The 21,486-nt window shown below is 33.0% G+C and overlaps 1 protein-coding gene and 1 long non-coding RNA gene across 2 annotated transcripts in view; one reads left to right on the top strand and one right to left on the bottom strand.

The window, feature by feature from the left end:
• LOC124366234 (discoidin domain-containing receptor 2-like) overlaps window positions 1-20,235 on the top strand; it is a 115,189-nt gene extending 94,954 nt beyond the window's left edge. The window contains exons 10-17 of the mRNA XM_046822630.1: window positions 1,682-2,005; window positions 4,574-4,737; window positions 8,194-8,337; window positions 9,240-9,349; window positions 12,021-12,221; window positions 14,071-14,163; window positions 15,759-15,900; window positions 17,940-20,235. Coding sequence (XP_046678586.1) covers window positions 1,682-2,005; window positions 4,574-4,737; window positions 8,194-8,337; window positions 9,240-9,349; window positions 12,021-12,221; window positions 14,071-14,163; window positions 15,759-15,900; window positions 17,940-18,245 — 1,484 coding nt within the window. The 3' untranslated portion in view covers window positions 18,246-20,235. The remainder of the gene's footprint in view (window positions 1-1,681; window positions 2,006-4,573; window positions 4,738-8,193; window positions 8,338-9,239; window positions 9,350-12,020; window positions 12,222-14,070; window positions 14,164-15,758; window positions 15,901-17,939) is intronic.
• Window positions 11,971-14,706, bottom strand: LOC124366243. Its single transcript, XR_006922792.1, has 2 exons — window positions 14,652-14,706; window positions 11,971-12,198 (listed from the first exon to the last, which is right to left on the bottom strand). It is a non-coding gene; the product is annotated as an uncharacterized LOC124366243 (long non-coding RNA).
• Window positions 20,236-21,486: the final 1,251 nt, after the last annotated feature.

The raw sequence follows: 21,486 nt of genomic DNA on the forward strand, positions 1-21,486 counted from the left end.
TAGAAATGGACCAAATCCGTCAGTGTATGGACAATAAAGAGCCGACCCGAGTCAAATTCAGGCGAGCCGAGCCGGATCCGCCACTGCTTGCCGTGCGGCTCGGCTCGGCTCGGCTCGAGTATCAGTTCGCCAGTGTATGGGGACTCGTGCCCCCACCACCGAAAAATCTGTTCATTCCGTTTTCACTACTGTAGGCCAAACGTTACGCACTACTCGTTCGGCCAAGGGTAAGGTGTTTTGTTTGTTTTGAGTTAACATGGCTGACTCCAAGTTATTTATGAGCCCTGATTTTTTAACAACATTTATTGAAGAGTATCGAAATTTGCCGATAGCATTTATTATGTAGACCGTCCGGTAGCCAGAAAACGGAGAGTAGCAGTGAGGCGTTCCTCTGGTGATATAGCGTTTCGCAGTATAGTGTCTTTTTTGTTATAAGCGGTTGAACCTTGTCCAATAATATGTCAAAACTTTCAGCTGACATCCTTAAATAGTTCTGATAGTCTTGGCGACTATCATTCCTAACAAAATTCAATAAATTCATGTGGCTAATTCTCTTTCTATTTAGTAACCAATTCTTTAGTGACCACATTACCCTTTTCTTCCGTTTCTTCTTAAATACACCTAGCTCATCTAACACTATAACCGCAGCTGCAACATTCTTCGAAAAAACTCATGTTTGCAACTGGGCGAGCAAGATACGTAGGTGTATGGTGAATAATCAGCGGGTCCGGCTCGCGAGCTAGGCTCGGTGAGCCAGGCTCGCGAGCCAGACTCGCAGGTGTATGGGGCCCTTTAGGGGTCGCTGTGAAGATATATCTAACAGCACTGTACTACGTAGGGAACATTAGACAGTTAGATTATCTTGCTGCCTCGTACATAATTTCGATGCGTGGAATCTGGATGTCTGAAATTTCCTATGCTAAAAGAAATTAAATATCAGTCTTCTGTTCTTGTTTCCTTTTTGCTGGATTACTACGGGTTTGAACATATAGTTGGTTCATAGTCAGGTCTCGGGGCATTTTATTGTTCCATAACTGAATTCGACAAAGTTTTAACTTTTAAAATGACTAGCATCTAAGTTTCACACCTCGTCGACGCACTGCTTACACAATTAAATTCCTGAATTATTAGGGCTTTCCTGTGGAGAGTCATCATCAGTCAACAGATGTTCAGTTTGATAAATGTGTAAACAACCTTTTTCGTCGTTATGTGAACCCGAAAACTCATGTTAATCATGACATCGGCCACGTAAGTCTAAGAACTAAAACTTTAAAATTCCTTTAAACCCAATGATGGAACAATAACAGGCTATGATCTATAATAATAAACCAAGACTATGTTTGAAACCACGGCAAACCAACAACAAGGATATTAGAAAACAGAAGACTGGCACATGGTTTGTAAACCACCTTATAAATACTAACATTTTGTTATACAGACATAAAGGAAAATAAGGGAAATCGTAAATAAAAGTTCTATTCATTTGAATTAGATAACACTGCTGGCTTCCAGACTAGAGTCTGATGTTGCGTGTTTTCATTCGACATAAGCATTGTGTGAATTGTGTTGTATCATAGACGGACATCCAGTACAATCTTCATTTATGTCTTATTTGTTTTTGAACTTGTACGTTTTTTAATGTACTAGTACTAGGATCTAACCTTTCTTGTCTGTTAACCAGTATTCACAGCAAAGCCGGAAGAAAACTCGCTGATGGCAGTAACTGTTGGGGCGCTACTGGCAGTAATCATCCTGCTAGCAGTCGCTATATTCCTGATAGTGAGCAGACACAGGCAGCGCAAGGGGTTCGCGAGCCCACTGGCAGCCAAGGCGGCTCTGCCGGGGTCAGACAGCAGTTGTGGTACCGCTGACCGCAGTCATCAGGGGATAGACACAGCACTGCTGGTAGACTCGGGATATCAGGAGCCCTACCAGGCGCTGCGATACGCGCCCTACTACAGCTACTCCGCCGTCGTCGTCGACTCTGTCAAGGGACTACCTACTGGTCAGTTCAAGTTTACATTTCGTCTACTCACATTCGTAGTAAAAAAATTATACCTTAAGCGTTGGTGTTAAATCAACGTTCCAAATGTTACCTTTAGATCGGAAAAGTAGACAATATTATAATAGTACAATGTCCTTAATATTATAATTATAGAAATTTCTGTTTTATAAAATTGTTTAAGCTTTTGGAGCCAAAATTAGAAATTACTCCAGAGACATCGTTAAGGACACACCGCCTTTCACTTCTTTAGCAGACCATTGCGATATCTTATCTTGCACAGCAGTGACAAGTATCATATTACCACGTAATACAAGTTAATAGCTTCGTATTCATTCCCAAAGCCATCTTTCTCTTGAAAAGTTCAAGATGGTCTATGTTCTTCTGCCAACAGGTAGTTGAAAAAATATGTATAATCTCTATTTTTGCGTTTATTTCAAATTTAGTAACATAAAATTATCAAAACTATCTATGTTTGTTTGATTTTAATTCATAAAATGTATTACCATTTTATTTCAAATTCCCAGTCCTGATAGTTTCATAATGTGACTAATTAGATTATATAATAAATTAATAAATATTTGCGGTACCTCCTCCTCATCTGTGGCACATTTAATTTACAACTCTATAATTATAAATACAGCGAAAAATATGTGTGGACATCTCAGTCTTATCTTATTATTTGCTGTAAAGCAAAACTTTGTATTCAACTATGTCATGAAACTCTTACAAATATTGATCTATATCAGGTCATTTTGAATCACGATTAATTAATTTTGATTATTTCAGTTATTACCACCTATTAAAACGAATATCGGTATTTAAATTAGCGTTTATGTGTAATTTAAAAGCAGAAACAAATTATTGTTCAATATCTTACACATCCTGTTAGATCTATTTGTTAGATTTATTTGATCATTCAAAAGAGACTCAACTAATGGTTAGTTGAAAAACATCGCCTTACTTCAGCCACAGCCAAGACATACAACGAAAGATGGGATAGTGCTGGAAAATGTCACTAGTGAAAAAGTGAAAACGTAAAAAACTCATTAATTCAAGTGTCTCGTTAGAGTAAATAAACCCATTCATCACCGTCCATTATCTCTTTTCACAAACATTTGCGTTCGCGCAGACTTTTCATTTTATTTACTCCGTCTCACTCTACACCTTCCATTCCAGTTCTATTCCCATTCTCGGCCAGGTAATGAGGGACGCAAAAATTTAATTTTTGCTAAACGAACATTTTTACAACATACACAAGGCCAAAAACAATAGAAGAACGACTGAATTCTACCTTATGTGCTTGTATTAACCTGATTTACTTATATTAATTTATCTATTCCCTGAACGCGTGGGGGAAAGCGGAATAGAAAGCACATAAAGCAAAATCAGGCTATTTTAAAAACATAATAATTAAACTGAAGAGAAAATTGAATAAAAAACGAGAAACGAGAAAAATATGTTTGTTTTGTTAAATGTTTTGTGTGACAAATTTAACATTTTCGTATTTTGTATAATTATACTCCTTGTGAGGCGTGCAATGTTTTGTTGTGGAATGATATCTCATTCTTCTCTTATTTCTATTTCCAGCTCCTATATACCTTGAGATATAATAGGTTGCATCTTTATGCTTTTGTCCCAGCAGGTCCCATAATTGTTGAATGACATTCAAATCTGAGCTACACAAGGCAGTTCAAGTCAGCTGACATCATCGTTATGAACCACATTCACGATATGAGGGCGTCCTCCATCCTACATCAAAATGAATTCTCTACCTCCAGCACGTGCTCTATAACATCCAGTGCACTATTCTCACGGAAGCAATTCCTTTACACACCATGAGTGACCCACCTCCAAAAGAGACATAAGGGTGTACAGGAGCCAAATTTCTCGTTAACACGTCTCCACACCCTATTTCTACCATCATCACTTGTGTATAGAGTGAATTTGAAGAACACTATTTGCCTATAGTTTAGATTTAAAATGCATTTCTGGAAATTTTACGTCTCCTTTTCAATCATGTTACTCTTACAGGGTATCTGGAATACAGTCCAACTTCAACCAAACTGTTACAAATCGTGGCACAAGCAGCACGTATTGCAGATGCTGCAGTTTGACGAAGTTTGTATTCTTACAAGCGTATGAATCGATCCTCATTCAAGTAATGCTTCTGCAACGACCTTTCCCGGGTCTTCTTGTGTAGTTTCCCGTTTCTCGGTATCTTTGCCATAAGCATGAGATCACTGAGTGGGATACCTGAAAACGACGGCTGACTTCGTTTATATTATAGGCTACTGGGCGAGATTACTTATGTTATAATAATTTATTGTAACATTGTATAAATAGATAAATTTAAAAATATAATCAACTAGCAGATAAACATTATGCATACACTCGTGATACCTTAAACAACCTATACCTATATTACTTTTGTCTAAAAGACACAGTTCCTTAGGTAGAAACCATATCACTGGCCAAGTTCTCGCCCACACTTACTGTGGACCCGCAGTCTCTCCTCGGTTCGTCCATATTCTCCTGATACCTTAAACAACCGTTGTTATCTCTGTTTAGATGCCTCTCACGATTACGCAGTGCCAGAAGTGGGAACCCTACCCTTGGGCAAGTCTTCGCCTACACCCACCGTGATACCCCACCCCCCAGTGGTCCCTGCGGAAAACCTTTACGCCATCGGTCTGGTGAGGAACATCAAGGACGACTGTAAGACCAACAAGAAAGTAAGTGCAATTTTCTAGGTTTGATTTTGGTTAAGCTATGCTTAGACATAATTGAAAGTCTAAAGTTGTTAATATATTATTATTGGTTTTACCATTCATAATGCACTAGATTAGATGATAATCTCGTATAGCACGTACTTTTCCATACTAAAATATGCAAGTGTACCATTATTTATGCGGCATTCATTACGACTATCTTTTGGTACTTAAACGTTTTACCGTCGAAGTTACCAAAGATACCAAATAGGTATCTTGTAGCTCGTATTCAGGATATCCCAAAATAGAGTTTCTTTATATGCATATTCTCCTATTCCCCTCAACTAGGATTAGAAATCTCTTAAACTGTCAACGGATATAACTTTTGAACACTTTGTTGTACGGAATAATTTCGGTAAGTATCATTGAACTAAATAACTGAGACAAATCCCTGTATATCATTGTGTCCGTGGCACCAGGTATGGAAGCTGTAACACCAACATGCCCACATTCGGAGTACTCCACTCAAGACATCGGTAACTATCACTGTTCTTAACGGGTTAATGACAAATCCCTGTATATCATTGTGTCCGTGGCACCAGGTATGGAAGCTGTAACACCAACATGCCCACATTCGGAGTACTCCACTCAAGACATCGGTAACTATCACTGTTCTTAACGGGTTAATGACAAATCCCTGTATATCATTGTGTCCGTGGCACCAGGTATGGAAGCTGTAACACCAACATGCCCACATTCGGAGTACTCCACTCAAGACATCGGTAACTATCACTGTTCTTAACGGGTTAATGACAAATCCCTGTATATCATTGTGTCCGTGGCACCAGGTATGGAAGCTGTAACACCAACATGCCCACATTCGGAGTACTCCACTCAAGACATCGGTAACTATCACTGTTCTTAACGGGTTAATGACAAATCCCTGTATATCATTGTGTCCGTGGCACCAGGTATGGAAGCTGTAACACCAACATGCCCACATTCGGAGTACTCCACTCAAGACATCGGTAACTATCACTGTTCTTAACGGGTTAATGACAAATCCCTGTATATCATTGTGTCCGTGGCACCAGGTATGGAAGCTGTAACACCAACATGCCCACATTCGGAGTACTCCACTCAAGACATCGGTAACTATCACTGTTCTTAACGGGTTAATGACAAATCCCTGCTCAGCACTCAGACTCACTGCCGCGGTCCCGCGAGTATACACGCGTGCTGCTGTCGTCTCCGTGGTGTTGTCACTAGGCACGGCTGCCACGACACAAATAAACCGGCCTGGCTTTGTTTGACGGCGTTATTTCATTGGAAACCGAGGGGAGTTTAAAATGAAACATGCTGACGGACGGTGTTTATCAAAGAAATGACGGATGAGACGATACAACCGCTGAACGTGTGTGTGTGATAGAGACGGGGAAAGAAGAGGGGAGGCTGAAATAGACAGATTGAAATAGAGCCCCTCTCCTCCCCCCCCCCCCAACGTCACCGCCAAAAAGAGACGACTGATTGGTACAAATTGGTTGCATCTCGACACGGCATGCGGCATGCAGACGACTCGATAGCGACGTGACACCCCGACCTCTCTCCGCTGTCTCGCGTTGTCGGAGAGAGGAGCTCATACAATAGTATTATTTTGTGTCTTTCCTCAACGCGAGCTTTTTGTTTAACATTTTCCCTTATCTCGTGTAAGATATCACCCTTGGATCTGTATCTATTTATAGTAATAATTGGCTTACAAACCCGTTAGTTTCATTAAGCAGTCTTTAACTGTAACTACGGTAGTGTACAAGTTTCACTGTATGCATATTCAATACGATTTGCTTGTAGTAGCTTTTTTGGATCGTTGCAATGCCAAAAGTTTACTATATTATTCAAGTGTAGTAAAACTGTTTATTTTTATTTTTAAGTTAGTTCAGAGAAGGTAGTTTTATAAAGATTTCCTTTTTTAATACTTTTAATTTCTTTTGGTAGGCTGCAACCAGTAAATCGATTGAAAATACACGTACAAGTGTATTTTGTTCAACCTGAATTCGATCCTTACGTAGAATGAAAGATTTATTCACAACAAACAACAATGATAACTAACTATGAACTAGTGCAATGAGGATTTCACAAGACTACATTTCATCACAGATTACATCACAAAGCACTTTAAAACTTTTAAAGTTGTTTTGTTTCGGTTTATCTTGTGATGATATAAATGTAGTGATACTCTGGTTTTAAAAAAATATAGACTACAATATGTAGTACTTATAGAGTAATTATTCTCGATTTTCCATACCTTTCTGTTTTAATAGTTTTAAAATTATAGCTCTGCACTACTCGCTACACAATAGCTGTTTTAACTTAACCTCTAGCCAGACCTTTACTTGTACCTCACTGAAATCTGTTTTTATGCTCTTCACCGGCAATAATTCCTCATTTGCCAAATCCTAGGCACACCATCGTGTTTGTGACTTTCCAATTCTTTGCCAGTGTCCAGAGATTCAGATAAAACTGTTTTGTATATTCTACTCTAGTAGCTCTAAGCCGCGAGAAGGACGGACGGACGTTGATGGGTGTTTTACCTGTACCTGCCATCGTTTAATGTTTGTACAGAGGCAATGTACACCCTCTGTGTGAGCAGCTGCCGGGCCGTAGCCTACTGCTAACATTATTTGTGTTTGCTCGGGTCGCCAAGAGCTCTAGCTGTCAGTCAGAACGACCTATCCTAGCCCCTCGTCCGGAGCCCTCAGGACAGTCTGCTCTGACAATGCTTTAGGACATTAATCCCTAATGAAACATTCATTGACTGAGGGGTCTTTCGATTGATCACTGTGATTAAAAAAACTATTTTTATCGACTCTAGTCCGAGAATCAGTAACAAACTAGTTCTTGAACTCTTCATATTTTGTATCTTTAGAACTGATAAGAACAAATTAATCAAGCAAAACTCACCAAACATCTTGACAATAATTTTAATAAAGTGTTTAAAATAATTCCAAAACAGCCATTGATTATTTGGAATTTGCCAAATAATTACCTTTTGAATTTGTTTTAAATAACGAAAATCGATTAATAAATGTAGCATAAATATATACAATATTTTTTAGTACTTAAAAGATGATCAAGATCATGTACATGTTTGGTACTCCATTAATACCCCAGTCTTTGGCTCTGAATACTTGGGAGATTTCAATAAATAGACTACATTGATTTATTTGGATTAACTAAAATGACTTCATATTTAGAATAAAATCATTAGTTTTTCAAAAATTTAAAAATAAAAATCTTACAATGTAATATCTGCAACATTTAATGTATGAAGAGAAATATTTTTGCTAAATAAAACTTTTTAAAGATTCAATATGTGTTATCATTGTTGGATGATTTGTTTATTACTGTTATTTTTATTCTGTTGGTTTTCATAAATTTTAGCTGTACCTTATATTGATATTAATACTATTTGTACTCTTGCAGCCATCACCTCCCGCACCCGTCCCTGCTCCAGCTCCTGATGTGCTGACCGCTCTGCGACGCCGCCTCCAGAACTCCTCTGTACCGCAGTTTCCACGTCATAGGTTGCGAATGCTCTCTAAGCTTGGGGATGGAGCTTTCGGCACAGTGAGTACACAACCCATATCATCCTTCCATACACATTTTATCGTTACCCCTAACAGCTTAATGTTACGGGTCTCTTATACAAGTAAAAGTACCAACAGAAAAAATAACTTTTTTTTCGACATTATTAATTTTGTCAACTATTTGCACTTTATGTTGTTTAGCTTCAAAAAGTAATGTTTTATACATACTTGAAATTAAACGAATATGAGTAGTCTACAGCTTGTCATTGTATGTGTATTTGGTTTTAAATTGAAATATTTCTTTTTACGTTTTGGTAGCTTTAATTTTGGTTACATCAATTTAAAATACCATTTCTGAAGACAGGCAAAAGAGAAAATAAATTGTTTGATTATTCCACAAAGAGAAGTAGGAATTTGAAACAGAATTTCTAGACATGTTATAACCAGAATACAATTTTTTTCCTTATGAAAAAATTATTAAATACATTTCACTCCCTGGAGCTATTACTCATGTACATATATATTCAGTACTGCGGAGATTTTACATTTTATCTTTAACCGTTTTCATTTTGACCTGATTACAATTTTTCCATATTTCCTAAATTAAATGCCTGTTATTCCATGTGAAGGATCAAAATCATTTTTTAAACTCTTTCTGTCTTCAGGGAAGTTATATTAAAGGGCATTAAATTTAAAATAAAATTTTCCCATCCAGAAATGCATTATATCCATTTCAGAAAAATTGTGATTTTGTGTGTCTTAATGTGTGTTAACCCAAATTCACTAGGGTTATCTTATCATTCATGAATTCTTTGCTATCAGGAGTCAAGAGAACTAATGGATCCTTTAAATATTATAATTTGGAAATGATATTTTATGTGCTTACTTCTTAGTTACTGAGATACATGTTGTCAGCTGCCTTACTTGGGATTGGTGTTGCAGGTGTACATAGCAGAAGCAGATGGTATATCAGAATATGGCAGCACTACCACTCTGGGGAATCGCCTGGTAGCTGTCAAGTTCCTCTTGCACAATGCTACTGAGAAAGAGAAGTAAGATATTCAACTTACAGATTAAATCTTTGATTTAATTTTTTTTTAAACTTCAAACAAAGGAATGTTAGTATATTCGTAACACTTTCAAACATTTAGAAACTTCAAAATCTACCTTAAATACCTTACTTACTTACTTACTGCCGTGGCTCTTGGTACCCAAGGTGGTACTTCGCCTCGCCAACACACTGCCTCCAGATCTCTCTATCCATTGCCTCTTCTTCCCTTCTTCCCAGTTTTCTTTAATACCTTAAATACCTTAAAAGACAAAATTGTTTTAATCATGTAAATTTCTTTGTAATAATGTATATAGTTACAATAATTATTCTGAAACTATGCTGTAAACATTTTCCCTTATTATTTATAACAACCACCATCTTGGAACCTTAAGAGATATAAAAAATTGCAAGGATAAAAGTTGTTTATAGTCATTTAAAATATTTAAAACATTTATTGTTCTGGGTTTATGATGGGAATTTGTTGAGTTAAACATTTTCCCAAATGTGAATGACTCCACTCTGACCATTTTTATACATTTTATAGGTTGAGATTGGCTCAACACAACAATGCTATGTAAAAATACTGTCTCTACAACATGTAAAGTCTGAATCTATTAAAAACCATGGTAGTTATCAAGCTCACAATTATTCCTGCAGTGTTGTATACTACTTAAAAACTTTACACTCATTATCTTTTAAACTTACAAGACATAAAAATCTTATAAAATCAAACCTTATTATAAATGACGAGAGTTCCAAAACACTTTTTATATTGCCCTATAATGTATATTAACTGATATGTTAACATTCATTTTCCAAATATTGAATGGTGATCTCTTCAACATACGAGATAATGAAAAAAGTGAAAGAATGTAAGTTGTTTATCTAAAAATCGAAGTATATTAAAAATACCTATTGTTTTGGGCTTATATTGGGAATAAGTCAAGTTAACATTTTTTCTTGAATGCGAATTGCCGCCATCTTGAAATATGTTATTTGGTTAAGACTGGCTAAAAATACAAGTCAAATCAAATATCCTTTATTTCCATCAGACATATAACATGCATTGGATTGCGTCATAAATATTAGAAAAATACAAGTACAGTTTATATTTATACATACAGACTATTTATTTCCAATAAATTCACTGAGGGTGTAGAAACATTTTTCTATTAAAAAAGCCTTCAGTGTTCTCTTAAAGACCATTACATCAATTACATTCTTAAGGTCCACAGGAAGAGAATTATAAAAAATTACAGCATTATAAAAACAGTGATGTTTGAAAAAAGAGGTTGCATGGGGAGGAATATTTAATTTGTTGCTATTCCTGGTTACATTACAAGTAACCTATTATTATGTAATGTGCTTATAGAATTTATTATTTTGGGTTTAGGTTGGGAATTAGTTAAGTTAATATATTTGCTTGAATGTGAATGTGAACCTTAAAAACTTTATTGTTTAAGATTGACTATTGAACTCATCCAAGCTACGTGCAAGTTCTGCCTTTATCCCAAGTTTAAACTGGATATTTAAAAAGTATGGCAGTTATTGTGTTCACAAGCTTCCGTTATATTACATAGATACACACACATACATACTTATATATACATTTTTGGATTATGGTAGTTTTGGATACTGGGAATCATGATTGGAGAAAATACAAAAAATCTGCCAGAAATGTTGAATGTGGTTGATTCCAATAGACAGATTTCTATAAACTGATTGTAGAGTAACATCCATAGGATGAAACGTTAACATTAGAAAGTCAGAGCAACTCTTATAAAGCATTCATTGCTCTTATAAAGGATTAGAGAATCACGTATTTTATGTCATCATATGTTGTCAAAAAATGCAAGACACTTCAAGAATTAGTATCTGTTTTCAGCTTCTGGTGTCATACTATTAAACACTAAGTTAAGCACGAAACAATGTTATCATTAAGAAGAACATGGTGTTAAAAGAGCCAAAGAGATACATAGCAAAGGTTTGTTTGTAAAAGCATAATTTCTGAAAACAGTACTTTGGTTTTCACACGCAGCTTGTAAGTGTGAATTGAGAGAAGTGTTTTAATAAGTCATTAAAAACTATATTTTAGGCGTTTAGGCATGAAGTTTACTTTACTACTAAGGGACTAACACCAACTATTGTGATGTTTATACCTAATCGCTCACATAGTTCCATTCACATAGATAGCAGCATAGTGGCTGCCTTATCCTTATTGTTCGAGATCTCGTGGCATTAGACATACATTAAAGCCTTTTTGGGGTGACTCTGACAGCATCTGCAAAAAACTGTGAAGGAAGCACTGACTTCAAATGTTTTAATAATGAGATTTTGTTAGGTTTAATTCACTCTATTTTAATTTTATAGTTAGTTTATTAAATAAATATAATTTATGGTTTTTATATTTTTCTGTCTGTACTGATAGGCAGGTATTCTGCATCAGAGCCCGTATGGACGCCTCTGAAGGAAACACCACTAATACAATTCAGATACTATATGATTTACAGCAGTTTAAATGTCTGTAATCCTTATGTTTATCATTGTAAATAATTGTTTCAACTAAACCTAGCAAAATGTTGTGGTCAAACAAATTTTTTTTTATATGGAAAAGAGACGGTGGAAACTTAACAGTTGGTTTTCATTTACTCAATGATTTTTGTTATTTACAGATTGGACTTCCAGCGAGATGTGCGTATCCTGTCAGCTCTAGAAGATCATAACTTGGCTCGTGTCCTGGGTCTGTGCTCACAAGAAGAGCCTCTGTGTGTCATCATGGAGTATCTGGACCACGGAGATCTTTGTCAGTTCCTGCAGAACCACGGGCTGGCAGAACCTCCCACCACTGGTCTGCCAGGAATCAAAACTCTAAGGTAGCTAGCTATAGTTAGGCTACTCACATTTCCAAATAAAATATTACCTAACATCTTTGGACTCATCTCAATCAAACATTTTAAATTGATAAAAATTATGTGAATTAATGTAGTTGGAAGACAATGCAGTACAATATAAAATACATAGTACTATGCATTTTTTTATTAATTAATATTTTAGATTTTATTTCCAACGTAAAATTATTTAATTGTAATAGGTTATAAATAATTATTGTATAGGTATAATTCCAGTAATGGTCAGACTGTTCAGACTGAATTTGGTTAGTTTCACCCATTCATTAAGAAGGATTTAAAAAGTTAGTGCTTCAAAAATAGGACTGAATTACTTTATCACTGAATAAAAGCTAATGCCTTGAATAATTCTGTTTCTGAATGCTTCAAATTCATTTCTCAAACTGTCTGTGCGATCAATTTATTGTGAACAGGTGATATTTTAGAATGCTAATGGCTAAGTCATGTCCATTAATAAGATTGAATAACACAAGAAAAGTGTTAACTTTATTAAACTAATATTCTGTAAAAAAAATCTCAAATCTTATACATTTATTACTGCAGTTTCAGCCAAAACGTCATTCGCAAATAAAGTACTGAGTTAAGAAGAATGTCAGTAGAGAAACTTAGTTGCAAAATATAAAGTGTTACATTTGAAAAGTTACATTTACAATCATTTAGATAACACTCATTAGACATAATAATTGAAAACAGATGCTGCCTCACAGAAAATTACAATATGCAATTATATGTACATAGCTTAATAGGTGTGAAAGCTTTTGTTATTTTCAAAGAATGATTTAAAGCTATTTTCTGTGCCATAGAACAGATAGAGTTTAATTTCAGCTACACAAAAGTATATTATTGCTTTTTTGACTATATGTATTTTTTAAGCTGTACCTTCAAAAATGTATTACAAAAAGTGCTCAAAAACAAACAAAAATTATTATTTTTAGAAAATTAAAAGCTAAAATACATCTAAACACATTATTTACTAAAATTTATATTTAATATTGAATCTCATGGTTTAGAAATATCTTTTTCAGGGTCTGTAAGACCTCACTTCACCAAATACACAAATCTTTTTTATCTCATAAATTATTGGCTGAGATTATAACTAACTTTATAAGTTATCTTTAAGTATTCACAATCATTCTTCACATTAATTTGCTGATTAAAAAATTATTGTTTTATAAAACTTTATAATTTAGTTAAATATGTCTAAGATTACCATGAACAAATATTCTGCAGTAAGTATATAAGTGCCTAAAAAATTTTGAATATAAGTATTATTATGATACCCTACTTATATATTCACTAATATTGTATTTTACTGATAGCAAGATAGGATTTTACATTCAATAATAATATATACTAATTTCACACCACTAAGAGTTGTGAAAGATAGTCAGGTTATTATGTGGTATTTTACAGAAATGGTTTGACAAATACAGTAAAGGCACAGTGCTAGAAATCCATTACTGGGTTGATTCCCGCTTTTGGCACTTGAGATTGTAGTGTGCTGATGTATATAAGGGTCACCACTCAGTATTATATTCATTAATACTCTATATACATCTATTAAAGACATATGTAATTTTGTCCTTATATTATTACTTAATCATAACCATAGATCATTAAGTATGGAAAATAAGTTTAAAAAATTGAATCTTCAACAACATGTGTAAACATACATTACAGTATTTCTTAAGTAAAGAATTCAATTGTTAATTAAATTTGTAGTTACTTTAAACAAAAACCCAAACACTTATAATATAATACATTTATTTGAAACAAGGTGATAAATTTTTTTAAATTGATTAACTGTGTATTACAGCTACAACTGCCTGCTGTACATGGCTGGCCAGATAGCTTCTGGGATGAGATATTTGGAATCCCTCAACTTTGTGCACAGAGATCTAGCAACAAGGTAATAAAATTTACTTTGTTTTAAGAAACTTTAAAAATAAGATAAAATTAGAAACATTGGATTATATTCGAATTGTTATGCTGTGGTTGAAGTTGTTGAAACTCAACAAAAATGATATTCAATAACTGTCTTCCCGGCAGATAATTAATCAGTCAAACTAATAATCTAGATGATTAAAATACAACAAATCCTTTTTACTCTGTCTGTACTCTCCACAATATAACAACATTAATAAAACTGATTTCTTGTCTCTAGAAAACAAATGTAAAATAAAATTGTAACATAATGTTTGTTGAAGAATTGGTTTCTACCCAGGATTTTGCCATAATTTTTGAATGCTTTCTAAAAATCTGTAAAAAAATTACACTACTTTTAATTGATAATTTTAATGACCAATGAATCGTGTAACTAAGTTTTGCACTGCTTTAGCATGCCACATGAATATGATATTCACTCAGTATATTATATAAAACAAAAAGAAAACTAACCCACTTCCTTAATTAGTTGAACAGACACCCACAGACATTCTAAACCTGCCAAATGGAATACTGAAACAAATGGAATGTCATGCATCATTAATGCAGTAGTGAATTATTGCCAGTTTCCTTTTTTTGATTCATTTACATACAATAACATTTGGGCAAATGTACAGCTTGTCGTTTATATTACAGCTGCCACAGAGTGATAACAAATACAAAGTTTTACAACAGTGACAAATAACTCAGTGGTGACTTGTGGGCTGGTTTATGTAACTAAACCTTTGTTTATCAAGTGTGTAGTGAATATTGAAGTAAGAGTGAGTTTAGAAATGGTAACAGCAAGGTTATTGATTAGCTTATGGGATATACCTCTATCCACACGTTTTATTGACCTGACTTGCTCATTTAAACTCCAGTAAGTCAAGAAATGTAAGTATACACAACATGAAGATGGATTAAAATTAACTTCTCCATAAAATTACAGTTTTTAGCTTTAATAATAAAAGTCATATTAACCCTTTCAGAGCCAACATCCTACTGAAAGGATCCTAATAAATATTTCTTTTCTATTAATAAAACCATTTTCTTGCTTTCATAATCTACTAATTTAGTTATAAGACTTTATTTATAATATTCAATGTCCAGCTATATTTAGAAATCTCTGGTTCTTTTGTTTGGTCAATGAGCTATAATATAACACAGCATTAATTTACTATGCTATTAAGAAATAGTTTACTCTTTTAGGTTTTTAGTAATTTTAATTTGCTTTAGTGTATTTGTGAGCGTATTGAATTAAATATAATTGTTTATTTATTTTGTGCTTGTATTTCAAATTATATTAATTTTTCCAAGTTTATTCTTAAAAATAATTTAATTTATTTGAAAGTAAAACGGGAGAATTGTAATTTATTTATAATTTAGCAGTGTTATTCCAGTTTCAGTAAATCTCTGAAATTTATATTTAAAATTTTTATTAGTCAATATAAGATAAATTTGTACATTATTTAATTACTATAGAATACAAGTAAAATATTGCTAGAAAGTTTTAAACTTATGTGTAACTTTTGTTTTTATTTTTTCTAATTATGCATGTATAATTCTGTTATTGTTACCCAGGAACTGTTTGGTGGGAAAAGGGTACCTCATCAAAATATCTGACTTTGGTACGGACAATGAACTTTACACCAACGACTACTATAGGCTTGATGGAGGAATGGCACTCCCAGTCCGTTGGATGGCGTGGGAGTCCATATATATGGTAAGCAATAACTTTAAATGGTATTTCAAATATTAAAGGAGACTGGTATTCATATATGGAGAAGTAGCTTTGATAACTCTTCAGAAGAAAGTAAGAAGTCATTACTTCTACCAGTAGTATTTATTAGTTACTTCTACTGCCAAACTAGTTTTGCAATTATGTTGTACTAGTTTAGTTTTCTCACTTCTTTCCAAAATCATTATAAAATAAATGGAAAAGTAGCTATTATCAATGATTAGCTTGAGATAAAAATAATTAATATGTAATATAAGTTGCTGAATGCCTAAATACATGTTTAATACTTACTCTTTAGAGTCAAGGGTAGTATGGGAATGCAGGAATACTCTAATGGAGCTGGCACAGAAAAACAAAAAGTTTTAGAATTAAATCCTGTAGTAGCATAAATAAATTTTAAAAGTTATCAACAAATTCCAAAATAAACCAAAGAAAGGGAATCACATCAAACACAACAGGAATAAGAAAGACAGTTTTTTAAACATTAATTGTGGGTTTTTTATAATTTGATGTTATATATTTGTGATACCTGTAATTAATTGTAGGCTCTTTAACTTTTCAGTGGACACACATAATACAGCATTCAGGTAATTTGCAGCTATTGTGGTTTTCACCATGTTCTTCGCTTAATTGACTTTGTTATTGTGCTTAGTGAACATTAGAGATTATCATCTGGAGGATTTGTAGTTTGAGAGGCTTAATGAGGTTGTACAAGGAAACCTGTAACATATCCAATGATCCATTTCATAACCTAAATATGGTTTTTGAAATCTACAGTTGTAAGTTTTCTTATACATGTAACCGTGTCTGATACTCCTAGAATCGCTGTCCACTCACTAAAACAAATGAAGATATCTGTATGGAAGGTATTCAGTTATTTTTTAAATATCCTAATGTAATGGTGAGATCATATACATTAAAATATTGTGTTGTTCATCAAACTGTGCAAACCGCTTTATATAAAAGTGGTTTTAAAGCATACAAAGTGACACTACAATGAAAATTCAATGAGTGTTGTGCGTTTTTCAACATACCATGTTGAACAAGATATATGGTATTTTCAGATTATGTAAAATCCATACAATTTTTAAACAAATTCAAATACAATTTTCAGTACTGGGTTGAGATTAATTTGCACATCCAACAGATGGAAAGGGTCTTAATAATGTTTGAGCTGGAACCATAAGAGATCAAATTATTGTATTTTTTTTATCAGTAAACATTTATACAATCAAAATAAATCAAATTCATCCTGTTATAACTGTTATTTAATTGTTAAGTACCCACACAGATGGATCGAAAGTAGAAATAAGACTGAATTTTCTCATTCTTGTCTTGTTGACTTTATAATTCTTTATCTGGGGCATCTTATAAACAGAGTTTGTAAAACAAAACCATAGACTGAGGAAGAATTGAATACAAGGTCACAGGATTCATTAAACATCAACTATTACCTGCCTTTTGTCAACTAGTTGACCTACTGTGAAACAACACTTTGCACATGTGTTGTAAACATTACTTCTTTTTTTTAATGGGTTAGTAATAAGCTATGTAACAATCAATTCAATATAATAATTATCTTATGCTATACAGCTATGTTTGTGTATTAATTTCTTTAAGTATAAGTTGATAGTTTAGTTTTATTAATACTGACATTTGTATTTATTGTTATCTGAATATATTGCTGTCATTGTTTGTTGTTTTGTAAAATAGTTTTGTGTTTTTTTCAATAAGACCAAAAAACAGTACAGTGACAATCAATGGTCCAGCAACAAATTATTGTCACTTCTATGTACCCTTAACCATAAGTCTGCGTAACTTGTCAAAATTATTTACCATTTCCTATGTTGGATATCCCATGGAGGTAGCTAGTCTATTTATATGCCAAATAATAGCCAGTACTCTAAGTATAACTGACTAGCTGTAGCTTGTGTTAAACAAAATGATAAGCTATATAATATATACTAAGAATCGTCCTAATTGCTTATTTCCAGTCTTGGTTTACATATAGTAATTTGTTTCAGGGCAAATACACAACAAAGAGCGATGTCTGGTCATTTGGTGTTACACTGTGGGAGATATTACATCTAGCACAGAAGCGACCTTACGACACTCTGACAGACTCAGAGGTTGTAGAGAATCTAGAGCAGCTTTACCAGGATACCGGGGCCTTCAGCTTCCTGCCTCGTCCCCCCACTCCCCCAACTACCAAGGATGTCACAGACCTACTCTCCGAGTGCTGGAGGCGGACGGCTGCAGAACGTCCCTCGTTTCGTGAAATCCATCTATTCCTGCAACGGAAGACTCTAGGCTACGCACCGCTCTCGTGATTTAATAGACGCTAGGACTCACTGCATTTGTACAAATATTCAAGGGTTATACGAAAAAACCTTTGGGTGATAACCTTTAGGTAAATCATACGCTCTATTTTATTTCCAATCAAATTTTTCTTTTTTTTAATTCAGATAAAAAGTAAAACGCCTTACAAATTTGAATTTTACACAACATTTAATATTGTTGTGTTTGTTGTGATTTCTATTGTATTTTTGTGCTTGACAATCAGCAAAATTATATTTTGCTTATATAAGTATTTCTCACATCAAATTTCTTTAAATTGTTTAATTAATATAGATTAAATATTTTGAATTTTACTATGTTTAAAATTCTGTTCTTATCAGTATTACACCAGATACATTGAATAAATGACGGAACAAGAAAGAAAAGCTGGAAAAAATAGAGTGACTCAAATTTACTTATTTTGTCTAGTATTTTAATGTAATACTTGCAATATATTTTGTAGGAAAATTTGGTTGTAGAATGTATTTGCTGAAAGTTTAAATGACCAAGTGTAAATATTTAACATTAACATTTTACAGATGATTATTTATTGGAAAACATGGAATAAATATTTTATATGTATTATTTTAAGGAAAGTTATCGTTAAATTTCAGAAGAACGATTTCAAATTTATTTTTGTTATACAAATATGCTAAATTTGGTTTTTTAGACTGTTCTGATAACACTTTAAACCAATGAAATTGCAGTAATTATCTGTTGTACATAATTAACTGATAGTGTAAATAAATTAAATGTACTACCGTAGTACCACCTGTGCTGATGGTAAACGTGTGCTTTAGGATATCAAATAATATTATAAGTAATGTTTTAACTGAAATCCTTTTAGCTTATGAATAAGTAGAATGTTTATAAATAAGTATAATAAATAAACTATTTAGAGATGTATGTAAATTATTATATGCATGAAACGGAAAGGACTAGTAAATTTTTATTTTTACTATTGTGTGGATAATATTAAAATTTAATTCCTAATATTATAAAAATATAATTTGTAATGTAAAGAATATTTTATTTTTAAATTGATTTAAAAAAAAACAATTCTAGAAATAAATAATTGTTATTTATTATTTTTCTGAAGGCCATTATTATTCTGAGATTTTAGCTGTCAAATATTTTTTAGTTTACCATGTAAAAGATCAGGTGTATCTACTCAGTATGTATATTGCACCAAACATAGCAATGAATTGATCATATTATTAATGACACAGGTATCTGTCTCTACTTTTGACCAGTAATACAATTTGTAAAACAAGACATTTTCTTCATTCACATTTAAAAGAAGAACTGAAAGAGCTGAAGTAATTTCTCTCATAAACACAGTAGTAACTTAAATTTATCTAATATTTGCTAACAAAGCTATACACCAAAGCTGCTTTAATTTCATTTATTCATTTCTTAATATTTTAAATACAATTCAAAAAATCATAGTCTAAAGATTAAAAGCCTTCATCTCTAAATTTTTCTATGTGAGAACCTAGTTTAATTGACCCCTTCAACACATTCTGATTAACACTATTTTTACTTATTTGTTTAATGTAGAATACAAATCCATTATATTCATAAAAACATTTAGTAAAGTGTAAACTTCTTTAAATTTCTTCAAGCTTCTATGAACATGTTCAGAGATTTTTAAATTAATAAAAAAATAAAATGTGTGCTTTTAAAATTATTATTAAAAGGGGCCTTTCCATAAAAATCCAGTGAAAAAGTGTCAACGAAGATGGGTTGAGACTGTAAGAATGTTTTAGGTTGATGACCTGGCTTTCCGTGGTTGTCACGTACTATGCTTCCAAAGACCCAAGATTGGTCTCTGCCTTCTGTCTCTAATCATCTGGTGACTCTTAGTCTAAACATCTGTGATATAGGGTAGTTTGTATTGTATCTTGTACATTGTATGCCATGTGTACATTTTGTAGACTTCTTCTTAAGCGAAATGTTGATTAAAGAAAATCAATGTTCATAGATTGCCACAATTCATTTATCCCATGCACCAAACTTTCCTACCATAACATCTCTCAGATTATAAAAATATACTTTAACCCTTTCAGGGCCAGGACCAAATATGAGATGTTGCAAAATTTTTTCACATGTTATATCCCCTGTGACTAGTCAAAAGTGCCAGGCTAAAATTGGCGATTTTGCAGTCTCTAAGATTAAAATTTATAACTTTTCATAACAATTAGAGAATGACCTAAAAGTTGCACCAAATTACTCGTATAGATGTATACTATCAACAAGAAATATATAGATGTAGTTTTAAGTAATTTAAAATTTTAAAAAAAAATAGTGTTTTAATAGATTACATAAATTTTTTTATTTTTTATTTTTTTTTGTAAAAAACTAAAAAAGGAAAAATAATTTTGCTGTGGGAAGCTATTTTATTATATTGTACATTTAGAAAGGAACAACCATACAAAATTTTGTGTTATTTCTCTCATAAATAAATTTTTTATGACACATTTTGTATAAATACGCATAATTGTACTTCGCAACAAGTGATAAAGCAACTGACTCTTACACTGCAAGAAACTTAAAATAAATATTCACATTATGGATTTACCGGTAAACAGATGATTGTAGGATCCATAAACAGTTTCAATACAGTTAAAACACTATTTACCAAGAAATATTTACACAATTTTACTTGAAATTTATTTACACTTTTTCTATTTACAAATATGCTACTTACAATTTCACTCCCGTGAGATCGCAAATTGTCAGTCATTGTAACTACTACACACAATAGCTAAGCACGTAACTACTAACACTACTAATATTTACAACCACAAAATAAAATAATAAAGGAGAATCCAGAATACAGTAGTACGATTACACTAAAGCATAAAGAATTTACAACAATAGATCGAGTCAGGTGATAATGTCACGTGACAAATACGAAATAAAAATGCATAGACCTCCAAAATAAAAATTATATTCATATTAATTATCTACAAATATACCAGGGAATAAAAAAACATAAAACTTTAATCATTTGACGTCGTATTTATTTAAGAAAACGACGAATATCAAGGCCTGGCGCTTTTCGCGTATGTCACCGACGGCAATATATTGCCGCCTGGCACTTATCAGACACGATCTGTGGCGGCAATATATTGCCGCCTGGCCCGGAAAGGGTTAAAAAATCTAAACATTAGTGTTCAACTCTTAGATTTAATGAAAAGCTAGTGTTTTGTATAGATAATCAAATTATAA

The sequence above is a fragment of the Homalodisca vitripennis genome, chromosome 1 (assembly GCF_021130785.1).
Source record: "Homalodisca vitripennis isolate AUS2020 chromosome 1, UT_GWSS_2.1, whole genome shotgun sequence".
Taxonomy (NCBI): Eukaryota; Metazoa; Arthropoda; class Insecta; order Hemiptera; family Cicadellidae; genus Homalodisca; species Homalodisca vitripennis.